General features: G+C 27.6%; 2 protein-coding genes across 2 annotated transcripts; both read left to right on the top strand.

The window, feature by feature from the left end:
- Positions 1 to 1504: 1504 nt before the first annotated feature.
- Positions 1505 to 4817, top strand: LOC100159395 (serine/threonine-protein phosphatase 2A 56 kDa regulatory subunit gamma isoform; the record flags this gene model as incomplete). The annotated part of the gene is given in 11 exon segments (XM_016801171.2): positions 1505 to 1710; positions 1788 to 1991; positions 2060 to 2190; positions 2256 to 2315; positions 2379 to 2571; positions 2573 to 2593; positions 2670 to 2789; positions 3568 to 3695; positions 4158 to 4259; positions 4349 to 4550; positions 4617 to 4817. Coding segments are annotated over 11 exon segments (1508 nt in total), but the record flags the coding sequence as incomplete, so codon positions are not given.
- Positions 4818 to 11121: 6304 nt separating this feature from the next.
- LOC100165898 (probable ATP-dependent RNA helicase Dbp73D) lies at positions 11122 to 14364 on the top strand. Its single transcript, XM_001949688.5, has 11 exons — positions 11122 to 11311; positions 11401 to 11551; positions 11634 to 11764; positions 11848 to 12031; positions 12108 to 12293; positions 12373 to 12552; positions 12614 to 12938; positions 13016 to 13181; positions 13248 to 13382; positions 13895 to 13950; positions 14112 to 14364. Exons 1-11 carry the CDS (start codon positions 11243 to 11245, stop codon positions 14119 to 14121), a joined length of 1593 nt encoding a protein of 530 aa, XP_001949723.3. The 5' UTR covers positions 11122 to 11242; the 3' UTR covers positions 14122 to 14364.
- Positions 14365 to 15777: the final 1413 nt, after the last annotated feature.

Here is a 15777-nt window from a genome sequence, read left to right as displayed (position 1 = left end):
CTCAAAAGTATTATTCTCTATCTTTTTTGTCATGTGTGACTTTATTCTTAGATTACTTAAACACATAGAAAAAATGATTTTGCGTAAATGCATTTTGTCTATGTTGCGTGTGAGCCAAAGAGAAAAAACAAATATTGCGCTGACAGCCTCTTAAATGGATTAATGACAATGATGTTATATCTTGCCATAATTGTGTCTAGAACAATTTCTCAAATCTGGTCAATATTTTCTTGAAAAATCTTTTATTAAACTAGCTCCCTCCTAAAAAAATTTAAATTCTATAGTTTTGAATCTAATTTAAATTTGTAGGTCTGATCCATAGACATTTAAAACAACTAGATAGCCGACTACAGGATAATATTGAAGTCAACCGCCATATGCCAACAGGGCAATGTTTACAAAATCGCATGATTGATATTATTGATATATATTGATTTATTATCAGATATCAGTGTCTTATCTATTGAGTTATTATGTAAATATTGCCCTGTTGGCATATGGCGGCCCGACTTCAACATTCTTATGGCAATGTAATATATAGTCGGCTATCTAGTTGTTTTATATATCTATGGTCTGATCATTGCGGTTACATCCGTAAACACATCACAGAATATGTTCCCTGTTAAGACATAATACCTAAAATTAAAAATTATATCATCCAATTTTAAAACAACTTCATTTGACTATTTTCTTGTTTAAATTTGCAGTGTTTTATTCTTTAATTCCTATACACAATAAATCTTCGAGATATGTTTTTATTTATTAATAGTACTTTACTTATTATACCGTTGTTTGTATAACACTGTTATATGGAAATAGAACATTGTCTTGTTCTAGCATTAGTATTTGATGGAATTAACTATTAAGCATACTATAATAATTATGTTATGCTTATTTTTCATAAACAATAATTATTTAAAAAATTAATTTTAAATTGAGTACATAAAAAAGTTTTACTTGTTTTATGTACTTAACCAGTTAAAGTATTATCATTAATATACTAACCTACAATTAATGGAGAGTACTCCGTAGAACTATTATTATGTTATTTGGCAATGAAACACAACATTTGTTTATATTCAAACCTATTTAATTATCTTAAGGAATTGGACCACATAAACGTTGGTAAAAAAATATGTTCTCAGTATAGTTTCAGTTCATAAAGATAATATGTACTATAATTATATTTTAGATTTCTAAAATAATTTAGTTTTGAAATTAATTATTTGTATTGATATGTGTTAAAAAAAAGTATTAGTTTGAAAGCTGTCAATAATGCAGTTAAGAGGTAAAATATAATACATTTTAATATTTGTTTATGAAAATAGTATTACTTCAGGCTAATTAATTGAAAACCAGATGAATAACATACATACTTTTCAACATATTCGGTTTATTTTAACTGTATTACTAATTATAATATTCATTAGAACATTTTGTTGAAATTTGGAACAATTATTTTTATATTTTATTATTCTCTAATACAATCATTTTTGAATTACAGAAGCCAATGCATCTGAAAGAGAACAGTTGCTTATTCAAAAAATGCAACAGTGCTGTGTGTTATTTGACTTTATTTCGGATCCACAGTCTGATCTTAAATGGAAAGAAATCAAGCGAGAAACATTACATGAAATGGTAGACTATTTGTCATCAAATCACAGTAGTAATGTGCTTACTGAAGCTATATATCCTGAAGCTGTAAGAATGGTAAGAACTAAAAGCTATATATAACAAGTATACAAGTATAATATTAATGCATTAGTAATATAATTTTTAAATTTTAGTTTGGAGTAAATTTATTTCGTAGTCTACCTCCATCAAGTAATCCCAATGGGGCAGAGTTTGATCCAGAAGAGGACGAACCTCTATTAGAAGCAGCCTGGCCTCATTTACAATTGGTATATGAGTTCTTTCTTAGGTTTCTAGAGTCGCAAAACTTTAATCCCCATTTAGCCAAAAACTATATTGATCAGAAATTTGTTCTTCAGGTAATAAACATTCATTGAATTATTTTGAATAGGCTGTAATTGTTAAAATATTTTTTATTTACGTATAGTTGTTAGAGCTATTTGATTCAGAAGATCCACGAGAGAGAGACTTTTTGAAAACTATACTGCATCGGATTTATGGTAAATTTTTAAGTTTGCGAGCATACATAAGAAAACAGATAAACAACATATTTTATAGGTAATAATAAATAGATTATATTTTTTTTGTGACTATAATTACTTATACATTTTAATTTTTCATAGTTTTATATATGAAACAGAACATCATAATGGCATTGCAGAGCTTTTAGAAATCTTAGGAAGGTATATTTAGTTTTATAAAACTATTTTTTACGCTATGTATTTAAAATATTTTTTTTTAATTAGTATTGTCAATGGTTTTGCATTGCCTTTGAAAGAGGAGCACAAGGTATTCTTGTTAAAAGTTCTACTGCCGTTACACAAAGTGAAATCTTTATCTGTGTATCATCCGCAACTGGCTTATTGTATTGTACAGTTCCTTGAAAAAGATCCATCTCTTACAGAACCTGTTATCAGAAGTTTGTTAAAGTTTTGGCCTAAAAACACATTCCCCAAAAGAAGTAATAGTATATCATACTAGTTACTAGTATATCATGATAGTTAAAATAATTACCAAATTTGGTTTCCTAATTACAGGTCATGTTTCTTAACGAATTAGAAGAAATTTTGGACATAATTGAACCATTGGAATTTCGAAAAGTGCTTAAACCATTAATACATCAATTAGCTAGATGTGTCTCCAGTCAACATTTTCAAGTATGTCATTAATAAAACACGTTATTTTTGTTTCTACAAGTGAATTCATGCAACTTATTTATGATATATTTAGTAGAATATTATTACAATATAGTGTGTTTGTACAATTCTATCTATAAATTACTATTTATACTTGCATATAAATAATTATTGAGAGGACAAAATGGCCGAGCAAATTAAGGCGTCGGTTTGAATCCGGTCGCCGGCAGCATTTTTCTTCGGGCAAGTCACAGTGTCCGGAGCGTATCGCCATCTGCCGCCCGGGCATGGCAGATACCTACAAACACAAAACAGCTAATGGTCATAGTTGCCATACTTCATGATCAATAAAAAAATAAATAAAAAAAATGTAATTATTGTTGAGGATGCTTTTATAAAAAAATTTAAATCAACACCTAAATTGTAACACTATTTAAGCAAACTGCTTATGTGTGTCTCACAAATCAATAAAATTGTAAAAATGCGTTTTAAAAAAAAAAAATTAAATATACGCCGCAACATCTTGGTAGTTGGTATACAAACAATTTTTTAATATTATAATATTATACGCAATTATAAATTATTCAAACTAAAATACTAAGTTAATAGAAATAATACAGCTTTAAAACTTAAATAAATATTTATTATAATATTATTGTATATAAGGTATATAAAAAAAAAAACAATTTCAAATATATCTTTATTTTATTGGTAACACATGTAAATTGCAATTTAATTTTGCTATAAATAATAGATTTCATATTTTGGATTATATCAATAAAGTTTATTTATATTTTAGGTTGCAGAGAGAGCACTTTACTTTTGGAACAATGAGTACATAATGTCACTGATGTCTGAGAATGTTGATGAAATTTTGCCAATCATGTTTCCAGTGTTATACAAAAATTCTAAAACTCATTGGAATAAGTAATTAATTTTAAAAATTACATCTACTAAATAAATATTACTTTAATGCAGTCATTCAAAATAATAGTTTACCTTAAAAAGCTCATATTTTTTTTACATAGTCTTTGTTTGTATATTTCCTCATCTTTAAACATTGCAATTCTCGTAATTAGATGTTAAAATACAATTTGTGTTAAATTTTTAGAAGATTTCTGCCTCTAAAAGTGTTAATTCAACCATTCATCTCAAAATCTTAATTTAGAAAAAGTATTTTAATTAATTAATTCAAGGTGTAACTCAGTTGTAGGAAGTACTAGGAACCATAAGGTCATATTTTGTGAATGATGAATTTTCAAAAATATATAATTTATTGAAATATTGAAATCCTATACAATGTACACAATAATTATTATATTATGTAATATTAATATATACTCATAAAATAATTAAATTCTTCTGTTATTTTTTATTATTTTATTCCAGAAATATACATGGTCTAATGTACAATGCATTGAAAATATTTACTGAAACTAATCCTGTACTATTTCATACGTGCACACAACAATTTAAAGAAGATAGGAAGACGTATGTATAAATTTAATAATTGATGATAATTTTTTATAACTAATCTAAAAAAAAAATTTTCACCTCAATGGTATTGTTTATCCTTTTAGTGAAGTGGATAAGTTAAAGAAACGAGATGAAAAATGGCATCGAGTTGAAGAGTTGGCTAAAAGGAATCCCAATTTTACAGTATCCATTGATAATAGTTTGTCATTTTATACTGACTTTGCAAGGTCGCCAATTAACGATTTAGACCCGACTATTGATTTGAAAAGTTTAGAAGAGGATACCAAGTATCATATTGATACAGATGTAATATTAATTCTAAGGTTAATATTTTCATGTACTTAACGATAAACATTTTTTTTTGTTTTGTAGAACCGTAAAAATCGAAAAGAAAAACCTTTATTGAGGCGTAAATCTGAATTACCACATGACACATACACTTTGAGGGCATTAAATGATCATAAGAGAGCCGATGAATATCTAGCTACACCTCCTGATGTTAATAAATGCTAGCCAATCGTTTCAATTGTGATGGCCGTTTTATTTCTATACACAGAGTCTAAACAACTAAGGTGAATTCATTATTTTGATTTAATAATGTTATTTTTAAGGAAATTTCTGTTAACCTCATATTATGTAATTTGCGTCTTTACGCCAAACTAGTGACATTTATTTAAAAATAAATAATACTCATCACAAAATACATTAATATATATAATAATTGTGTTAAAAAAAAAAATTCTACATGTCTACTATACTGCTTGGCATATATTATTAAATGTATGAGAAAATTAATTTATGAAGTATTTTTAAACATTTGTTCTGTACTTTATCAAGTTTTAAAATAATATTGCTATAAAATGGCAGCTTATTATTGTATTTATTTTGTTTTGTTTGTTTAACATTCAACATTAGTACTTTGTAATTTGTTATAAATACGCCAAAGAGCAATTTAATCAAAAGTTTTGTTTTTGTTAATTTTGATACAAAGAAATAAGAATTATGATATTTATTTATCACTTATGGAATGAACTAGTTTTTACAAAAACAAGATTTAGTCATTACAGTCTTAGCCCTGGTCATGATGTAGTGTTACTAAATCCAATTGTATTCTATCATTAATCAACTAAAATACATAAATTAATATCTATAAATATATTTGATATTGATTGTAATGAACACAAACCAGATTAAAAAGTATTATTGTTAAATTTTACCAAATATTGTTTTTTTTTCACAGGATTACTCAAAAAAAAAAAAAAAAAGTTATAATGGTTATTCATCTCATTAGGGGTCATTTAAATGTTGAGTTTATCTTTGTTAGGATTAACATGTTATAAGTAGTTCAACCATCAATTTTTCAAATGTGAATGAAGAAAGTCATGTGAAGTGAACACACTTTTATCTACTTCGGTTGTGTTATTTATTTTTAAAATAAACATAAAATGTGTCATTTATTTTTTTATTTATTTACCACAATATATTAGTTTTAATTTTTGTTTCTATAAAAGTATACATTTTTAAATGTTACGTAACAAGAAACAAAAATTAAGAGAGATTGCATTCAAGAATAAGTTCAGGGATTTTTTTATTAATTCTCTTGTTGGTTTATTATTATTATTATTATTATTATTATTATGATTATTACTATTATTATTTTATTATTCCTTTTTTAACTTATATTTTTTTTTTCATGCAGATGTAATAAAACATGTTTTGTACATAAAAAAAGTGGCTACATTTTATTAGTATATATTCATTTTTAGCATACATGATATAATGTTTGAACTAGTGTAATAAGTAATAACCTACCAAAAATAAAAATGTCTAACTAATTGAAAAACATATTTTTGTCTGGAGCAAAATAAAAAGTTTAGATATATAATATATGCATACATAAAATAATGTATTATGTTTGATTTATAAACATATATTTTTACTCAATATAATTTACTCATGTAATACACTAATTAGTAATTTATGTATCTGCTTGAGCGATAAGTTTTTTTTCTGTTCTTATATCAAAAAATGTTGATCATATTTAATGTAAACTCATTTTAAGGGTAGACCCGTCAACAGGGATGAATTATTGTTTTTAACCACTTGAAATGTTATTATATTTATGTTGTACATTATAATAAGATATTTATGTAAAACAAAACAATAACTATCAAGTAATATGAAGCATAATAATATATAAATATAAAAATGATCGTTTATTGTAGGCAGGTAGGCCTGATATTTTAATAATATATTTTTTTTTAACATAAATAATTGTCCAATGTCTATACAAATCAAATTTACAAAATATTATGTATAGTGTTGATAATAAGCTTATACTTAATACAGAAAATAAATTTATATATACACAATATAAACAATATACATGTGTTTATTCATATATAATATATTATATATTGTAAAATATTACGTGTTAAACAATTATTGAATTTGTTTTATTTCAATTTTATTACAGATGAGGATTTCAAAAAAATATATGTTATAGTTTCATGTGTTTGTTATTATTTTATATCACCTAAATTACTGTTCTTAAGATCCAAGCCACCAAGACACACTATCCGTAAAAATAAAATATGTTAAATAAATTTGCTGAGAATTAGGACCACTTGTGTTTTATGGGTTATGAGTTACTATAGTAATAATTAATATTTAGTGTAATATTGCCAATTATTTTTAAATTATGTTACCTAGTTAAAATTCTAGCTGTAAATTGGAAATCTAAACGTGTTTTATTTGTTGAATCAATAAAGACTAAAGGTAGTTCATTTATATTTGTGAAATTGTTTAATACAAGGCCCGGGGTCAACACAAATTATGTCTTAATAATTAATAGAATTTCAGAACACTTATTATATTTTATATTGCATCTGAAGATATTCCAAATTTTATATTCTGTTTTAACTTAAAGTTTAAACGATCAATTTTTATATACAAATACATATTTTGTATTAAAATATATCGTCACATAAGAACCATCATGGCCAATCTCAGTTTTCCCAACTTTTCAGGTTGAACAAAAAACTGTTTTATTTGTTAGGAATTTGAAATGTTGCCTGTTGGTATACCTTTAAACATTAATTAACTCTAAAACGTTTCATCTTATTGTCAATAATAATAATATCAGTAATACTAATTTCATCGAGTTATTGGCTGCTGACCGCTGACGGCTCTCTATTAATAGTGGCAGTTTCGATATTTTTAGATTAGCCAATGATTTAATAAGATTGCCATGATACAAATTTTTTTTTGATAACAATTTTAGATAGGCCATGATGGCATTTGGAATTTTCACGGTGAACCTAACGGTCAGACATCAAAACTAACTACGTCGTCAACACTCAACAGTATTTTGTTCGATGGGAAAGTGAATATAGTATGTTGGTGCATTCGGAAGGTCAAAAATTAAAATTCCCAATAGTTTTCAAAAGCGCAGGGGAAAACAAAATGAAAATTAAGGAAAAATGGGAATTTTTACGACAAAATCGATTTTGGTTTTTGCTGTAACTCTAAATTAAATGTTTTGAACGTGTTTACGGATATTTTCAGGGTCCAATTTATTAAGTTTTTTTTTCTATAAATGTCAATAAAATTTTATTTGTTGGGTTAATTGGCGAGAAAATATATTACAATGCTCCTGATATATTGTTACAATAGCAGTTGAAAAATATTAAAAATGTGTAGATACAACTTTTTTTTATAAGCATTTATAGTTCGAATTTCGACATAAATTATTTTGTTCGCATGGTCTTATCCATCACATTAGATTTAGGATATTTTACATGGCCTACAACAGACAATCTCATTTCAGTGATAGATATAATAGTTTACATGGGTAGGTATTAAGTTCAAAATTAAATACATTATGCCTTACAACGACATTTTGTGGAAACATCAAGATATTAGAACTCTAAATGTTGAATACCAATATAATATATTTGTCGTACCTATTCCTTAAATTTTCGAGAAAGGCGCTATACTAAATAATTAAATATAAAATCGTGTTTTATTATGCTTGTTTTCTAGCACACATTCACATAAATATAAATTTAACAAGAAAACGATAAAAAGTTTATACTTGGCAGCTGATATGAAATATCGATCAATGGTTGCAAATATGACCTCGTCTGACAATTCAAACGTTTTATCAGTCAAAAATATTTATACATTTTGTCTGTGGTTATGTGTAGTACCTCTCACCGTTTCATAGAAATACCTACTCAAATACAGAATGAGTTTTGATTCGAGTAAGTATCTATCTACTTTTACCCACCATCTCGGCGGATTCAACATCATGATTATATATGAACCGTGTGCTGCACAATACTACGTGGCTTGCTATAAATACAGAATAATACATAATAATAATTTATTGGTTTAGTATGCAGATAGTAGGATAATAGATAGCCGTGGTACCTACCTACAAAAAAACAACGAAAACAATTACCTTAAGGCAGGACGGGCCCAAGCAAAAATAGTGAACTAGGCAAAATCAAATTTTGCCGCCCCTAACAATATAATATTATCAGTATTTTGAAAATGCCGACCTCTTACTAAAGTGCTGCTTAATTGCCGCCCTGGGCGTGGGCCTATGTCGCCTACCCCTTGAGCTGGGCCTGCCTTAAGGCTTAAATTACTTACATTAAGCGCCGTCTCAAATGTGGTCTCATATAGATACTTTGCACGCGAATATTGGTTCAACTTATGAACAACTTACGCGCAATATTTAGATTTATTGATAAATGTTAATTTTATACGCCAATATTTATAGGTAGGTAAGTACATAGAAAATAATATTATGTTAAGTTTAGCCCAATCAAAATTAGTATTTCGCCATTACCTACCTACTTATCTATCTAAACTAGGCACCTATTGTGGCTGTTAACCGAATGTTTTTATCCGTACAAATTATAATAAAACTTATAATGTTTTCAACTCGATTCCAGTAAGAAGTAATAACGAATACCCAATAGGTACCCATATTGTACAAAATCATGAAGATAAACTAAATGTTGGTTAAATTAATTATTATTGCATGTATACTGTATAGTATCAAGTTATAGCCGTGGATATCCGTGTTATAACAAATAATGGTTTAGTAAATAGTACCTAATTATAATCGTTTTAAATAATAGGTAGGTACCTAGGTACCTAGTATGAGTAGTATGTGTATAAGACATAACTACATAAGTCACTTACTCGATGCACCTAGTGGCTTGTTCTAACGTTATAATCAGAATATGGTTTTATTTAAATGTAAAAACATGTTTTTAATAATATTGTAAATTGGTAAGCAAAACACATTGGTAAAATATTATATTATTGTGAGTAGTAGATACCTAATATAATATGCTTTAGTGCTCTAGGCCTCTAAAATATAATAAATAATAATACAATATATACCTACTATTCAATATTCGATTAATATTTTATGATATTTTGACTGTACCTACCTAATAGGTAAATGTATGCCGGGTTACACGAAGCCATGAACAATCGCTAAACATTCGCTAATCATAACCTATTGACTATATTATATAGCTAATGGCTAATGGTCCCTTAAAATTTTATTGATCCATTAAATTAATCAATTTTTTGTGTAACCCGGCATTAGAATGGTAAATTTGAAATAATTATAGATAATTATGTATCCGTTGTTCCATATTTTTAAATTATAAATTCTAATATGATTAATGAATAATGACGATCTTAAAGAATATACCAAAACAATCCTTTTTATGCATTATACAATTATTAACTTGGGATTCTTTGAATATATACTTAACAACTTTTAGGTGTTAAGATCATAAGTAAATTAATTAAGAAAAGCATTTAACAGAAGGTAACATTAATTTTAACAAAAAAAAATCAGGATGGTTATATACTTATATCAGTGTTCAAACGAAGCGTTAAAAAAAAATTATGAATATTATTGACAATGATGTGTGTTTTTTTTTTTATTAATTTTTATTTTTTTTGTGTCTGTCATCACCTTTTAGGCCAGTAAAAGTGCTTGGATTTTCTTCAACAGTATCTTTTTCTGATAGGAGAGTGAATCTAGTGGGTACTTTTGGGGGGGTCAAAAGTAAAAATTTCCCAGTAGTTTTCAAAAGCGATGTGAAAAACAACAGAAAAATTAAGGAAAAACGGGAATTTTTACGCAAAATCTGTTTTCGAGAAAATCCATTTTGGTTTTTGGTGCAACTCTAAAACAAATGACCGTGCCTAGGTACATAAAATTTTGACTGAATGTTTATATTAGCATTTTCTAAACACCATAACATTTTCCAAATATTTTGACTTATTTTGAGCTGCTTAGGGACATTTTTAGTTTCCATTTTAATTATTTTTTTTCTATAAACATTATATTATTATATTATATTATTTGTCATGTCCAATAAGTTGTTGTATGAAATATGAAAATGGAACGTTATTGACGATAATATAATTTTCTATAGTAATATTAGAAGTGAATAGTGATAAATAATAAATAGGTATATTATATTATTATAAGAAAAAAATTTTATGTTTAATACCTACTCATATTTTATTAGTGCGTATATCACGACTATATTATGATTAATTTAATTTAATTTGTCATGTACCATTGACTGTTCCATGCATAGACCTATTAACTAATTAATGTCTAAGATAGTAATAACTACTATCTTAGTCCGTGTCAGTGGCTCAGAACAAAAAAATATTAGAAGTATTGGCCAGTGGCATAAATAGATTGTCGAACAATTAATCGTTGGAACAATTATTTATTTGAACAAATTGACTTTGGGACAACTATTTTGCGGAAGTATTTCAGCAAACGCTGATACTGACATATATACTGTTAACAGCGTGCTGTCAACTATCATAATATAATAACAAAACGCACATTGTGCTGAATATAAATTGTATTATTGTAAGAACATTTAACTGTATATTTGTACGTAAGTCTATATAATTAATAAGTAAAATAATATTACATTATGGATTCCACGACACCATCATCGGAATTCACGTTAATAGACACGCATGGGTTCAAGAAAAATAAAAAGGTATCAGTTTCATAATTTATGTTTATTACCTATATAATCTTGACGAAATTCCTATATCTGCTTACTAATTATTTTTGTTAAATGTATAGGTAAAACGAGTTCTACCAGACTGGCTCGCAAAACCTACTGTTGTATCGGTTGATTTAAAACACCTAGAAGTGCCCATTGATGGCATTCCAGAGTTGGACCCAGCTTTAGTTCAGAAACTGAAAAATAAAGGATGTACACATTTTTTCCCTGGTAATTTAAACCATATTTAAATCACAAATTATACTTTAATTATACTTTGTCACATTTTGATCGCAATACACGTTTATTGCAGTTCAAAATCAACTAGTACCATGGATAATTAAGACACAAAAACATTGGGACTACAGATGGCTCAGAGACTTATGTATTTCAGCACCAACTGGCAGTGGAAAAACTCTCTCCTACGTTCTTCCTATAATACAGGTTGGGCGTGCTCATCAAAACCAATATTATTTCAGCATGGTCGAAGATTTATGTTTTTTATTTTTTTAATATTATTATTATAGACGTTAAAGACATTCTCTAGACATCAACTCCGTGCTCTCATTGTATTGCCAACGAAAGACTTGGCTGCACAAGTATACAAAGTGTTTTTATATTATATTAAAAATGCATTTGATTTGAGAGTGCTTCTTTTGGAATCCAAAAACATGACTCTAGAAAAAGAAAAAGAAAGGATCGTACAATATGGTATGCTAATTTCAAATAACAGAAAGCCATACAATTTACAAATTTAAATATTATAATACCAATTTTATAATTATAGATAGCAGCATTGGATGGATAGACCTTGTAGATATCATAGTGACCACTCCAGGACGGTTGGTTGATCATTTATATTATACTGAAGGATTTTCTCTGAAAAATCTTAGATTTCTTGTCTTGGATGAAGCTGACAGTTTTACCAATATTTTGCAAAATGAATGGCTACATAAAGTTAATGATAGCTTAGGTAGTTTACATAAATAAAGTTTTACTTTTTACTATAGTAATTAAATTTACAAACAGACTAAAACTTTATTTTTGTTTAGCATATAATGGACCTACAAAATGTACTTTAAACACATTAAACGATTCGCCACAAAGAACACAGAGATTATTATTTTCAGCAACACTTACTCAAGATCCTGAAAAATTAAAGTTTCTTAAACTCTTTGAACCTAAATTATTCACATCAATTATAAAAAGAAAAAATACACAATTGCCTACAGGTAATTTTAACTTAAACATTTTGATGAAGCTTAACATTTAATTAATTTAAAATTATATTAGATACAACTGGTACTGATGAACCTGTACGAGGCGACTTTGTAGGAAAATACACAACACCTAAAGAACTTAAAGAATACATGGTGTTGTGTCCAGAAGAAAATAAACCTCTAACACTGTATCATTTGATAAGAAGTAAAGGCCTAAAAAGGGTGATTTGTTTTGTCAAATCAAAAATAGAAGTGCATCGTTTAACTAGACTTTTATGCAAGCTCAGTGAATTTGATACAAATAACTCGCCATTAAGAGTTAACGAAATTTCTTCTGATGTAACTCAAAAAGCTCATTCTGGTTATATTAAACAATTTTCAAATGGAAAAATTGATGTGTTAGTTTTCATATAATATATTATATTATTATTATTATTAATTTTGTATTAATTATTGTTTTGGTATATTTGTATAGATTGATTTGTACAGATTCATTAGCTCGAGGCATTGATATTGAACTGATATCTTGTGTCATTTTATACAACGTACCAAAATATCCAAAAAACTACATACATAGAATTGGTAGAACAGCGCGTGCTGGCCATAAAGGGAAAGCTATTACATTTGTCACTCCAGAACATGTAATATCATTATCATAATAATATTGTAATTTTATTTTTATTATTTAAAATTGAATTCTTTAACAGAAAGAACTATTTGAAAATGTTTTAAACTCTGCGGGTAAGACTAGTTTGAAAAATATGAAAGTCGACATTTCTGACTTGGAACAATATGAACAAATGTATATAGATGCGTTAAAAGCTATAAAAACTGAATCAACTGTAAGTATAACTTTAAACTTGCTTCTATACTCTATTTCATTGAAGTTTACTCACTCGACCGAAGCAAATCTATCGCCACAGTGCAGCTTCTCTTTTAAAATTACTGATTACGAGTGCTGGCGTCGAATGTCGTTAAACCACAGTGTATATATAATTAAAGTATTAACACAACATTTTCTCAATACTATGTGTGCGTATCTATATTTTTTTCTGCGTTTATACTTTATATGCTATTTGGTATTTTATTCTTAAATTTTTGGTATTATGCATATACTACAGAAACATTTGTACAAAAATAAATATCAAAAATTATTATATTTCCGCGCAATCATCTGTATGACAGCGGCGATTGCCGACTAATGGCAGCCAATCACAAAGTGCCTAGCACAGACTGAGGGTCCGAACGTTCTATAGGCTCAGTCTGTATGTGAGAAAGTGGGTAAAGTAAATGGAGTAGAGTATAATTATATCATATTCTAATTAAAATTACTAATTTATCACTTGTTAACTAGCAAAAACCTAAAACTGTTAGCAAAAGAAGATTGAAGAAGAAAAAACAACTTAAAAAGTAACGTCATAATTGTTTTTTACTATTTACAAATAGTATTTATGAATATAATGTTTTACTAAGATTTTATTTTTATTTTATTTTATTTCCTTTTTTTCATTAATCTTATAAGTACAAATAATTAAGGAAAAGTGATTAAGAAGTGCAATTTTACTATTTAGGGTTCCGTAGCAAAAAACGGAACACTTATAGATTCGTCATGTCCGTCTGTCAGTCCCTTTGGGTGTCACAGCCACTTTTCTCCAAAACTATAAGAACTATACTGTTGAAACTTGGTAAGTAGATGTATTCTGTGAACCTTATTAAGATTTTCACACAAAAATAGAAAAAAAATAAATGTTGGGGATTCCCCATACTTACAATTGAAACTCAAAAAAAATTTTTCATCCAACCCATATGTGTGGGGTATCTATGGATAGGTCTTAAAAAATGATATTGAGGTTTCTATATCATTTTTTTGTAAACTGAATAGTTTGCGCGAAATACATTTCCAAAGTGGTAAAATGTGTTTCCCTAATCCCCCCTCCGCCATAACTTCTAAAATAAGAGGATGATAAAACAAAAAAAATATATGATGTACATTACCATGCAAACTTCCACCGAAAATTGGTTTGAACGAAATCTAGTTGGTGGTTTTTTTTAAATAAATAAATAAGTAAATAATAATTATAATTTGCGTGGGGGGGGGGGGGCGGCTTTCCGACTGCTCTTATCCGAGCGGCTAATATTATTATAATATTAGATAATACTTCTGCTGGACCTGGTGGTAGGGCCAAAGTTTGTGCCGGTCGAACGAAATGACTTATTATTTATGCTACTTGCTGCTACAGAGCGCTTCATGTTCAAGTCCGACTGGCATTTGGCCGCTTTTTAAAATATGTAGGTTGTAATACATTCTGATATTTATTTATTAGACGAACTGTTGTAGTGTGTAACTACTGTTGGGGTAATGTAGAACATGCATATTTGCAATTTATATTTTTATGCATTTATTTTTTTAATGAATTGCTTAACGGCCTAATTTAGGTACTGTTAAATACTTAAATGTCACTATTTGAATTTCAATAATTAATATTTTAATGTTTAAATATTGGGCTTTGGCCTGTGCAGCTAGTACTGTATTTTTAATAATTACAATATTTATGAATCTCGCCAACAGTTAAATAGTTCTACTACCTAGTCGACTAGCTGACTACCGTCCACTAACCACTACTATCCCGCCATGAAGTGCTATTAATGAATAGCTTCTTCAATCAAGCTAACCGTGACCTATTATGTATCCCTCCATTGGGCCTATTGTAAATATTTTTTATACAGATTGTACAAATTAAATAAATATGACAAAGAAAATAAAAATTATATAGTTTAGCTCAATAATCATTAATCAAATACTATAATTTTATGTTAAAATGTTTGTCTTTTGATAATCATTTTTTTACACATAGTCAGTAATATAAATAATAGGTACCTTTACCTAGCTCACATTTCTCAGTTCTTTCTGTTGCACTTGTAGCCATATATAGGTATACCTAACTACCTAAGGATATGCGACCTATGTACACGTATGTATAATGTAGGTACCTAAATAGGGGTAAATGTAAATTACAATAAAAATAAAAATAAATCCGTCGCGGAGGTGGGGTCGTTTTCCTGGCAGGTATCTAACCAATTTAAGTTCTTCTATTATTTTATAATTCTATTCTATTTTATTCTTATATAGGTAGGTATACTCCAAATAAATAATAATATTCTGCCTCAGAATATGAAAATAAAAATGTATGTTGACATTCGAAACTTCAAAAGAGTAATATTATATTTTTTTCTAGA

Source organism: Acyrthosiphon pisum, chromosome A1, assembly GCF_005508785.2.
Source record: "Acyrthosiphon pisum isolate AL4f chromosome A1, pea_aphid_22Mar2018_4r6ur, whole genome shotgun sequence".
In the NCBI taxonomy this organism is placed as follows: domain Eukaryota; kingdom Metazoa; phylum Arthropoda; class Insecta; order Hemiptera; family Aphididae; genus Acyrthosiphon; species Acyrthosiphon pisum.
The sequence above is the reverse complement of the archived record's forward strand: the minus strand, read 5'-3'. Positions and strand labels throughout refer to the sequence as shown.

Coding starts and splice junctions, on each gene's coding strand:
- LOC100165898 (XM_001949688.5), top strand. CDS start 11,243: ATGGATTCCACGACACCATCATCGGAATTCACGTTAATAGACACGCAT. Junction 11,765..11,847: donor ACGTTCTTCCTATAATACAG/GTTGGGCGTGCT, acceptor TTATTATTATAG/ACGTTAAAGACATTCTCTAG. Junction 12,939..13,015: donor TCAAATGGAAAAATTGATGT/GTTAGTTTTCAT, acceptor ATATTTGTATAG/ATTGATTTGTACAGATTCAT.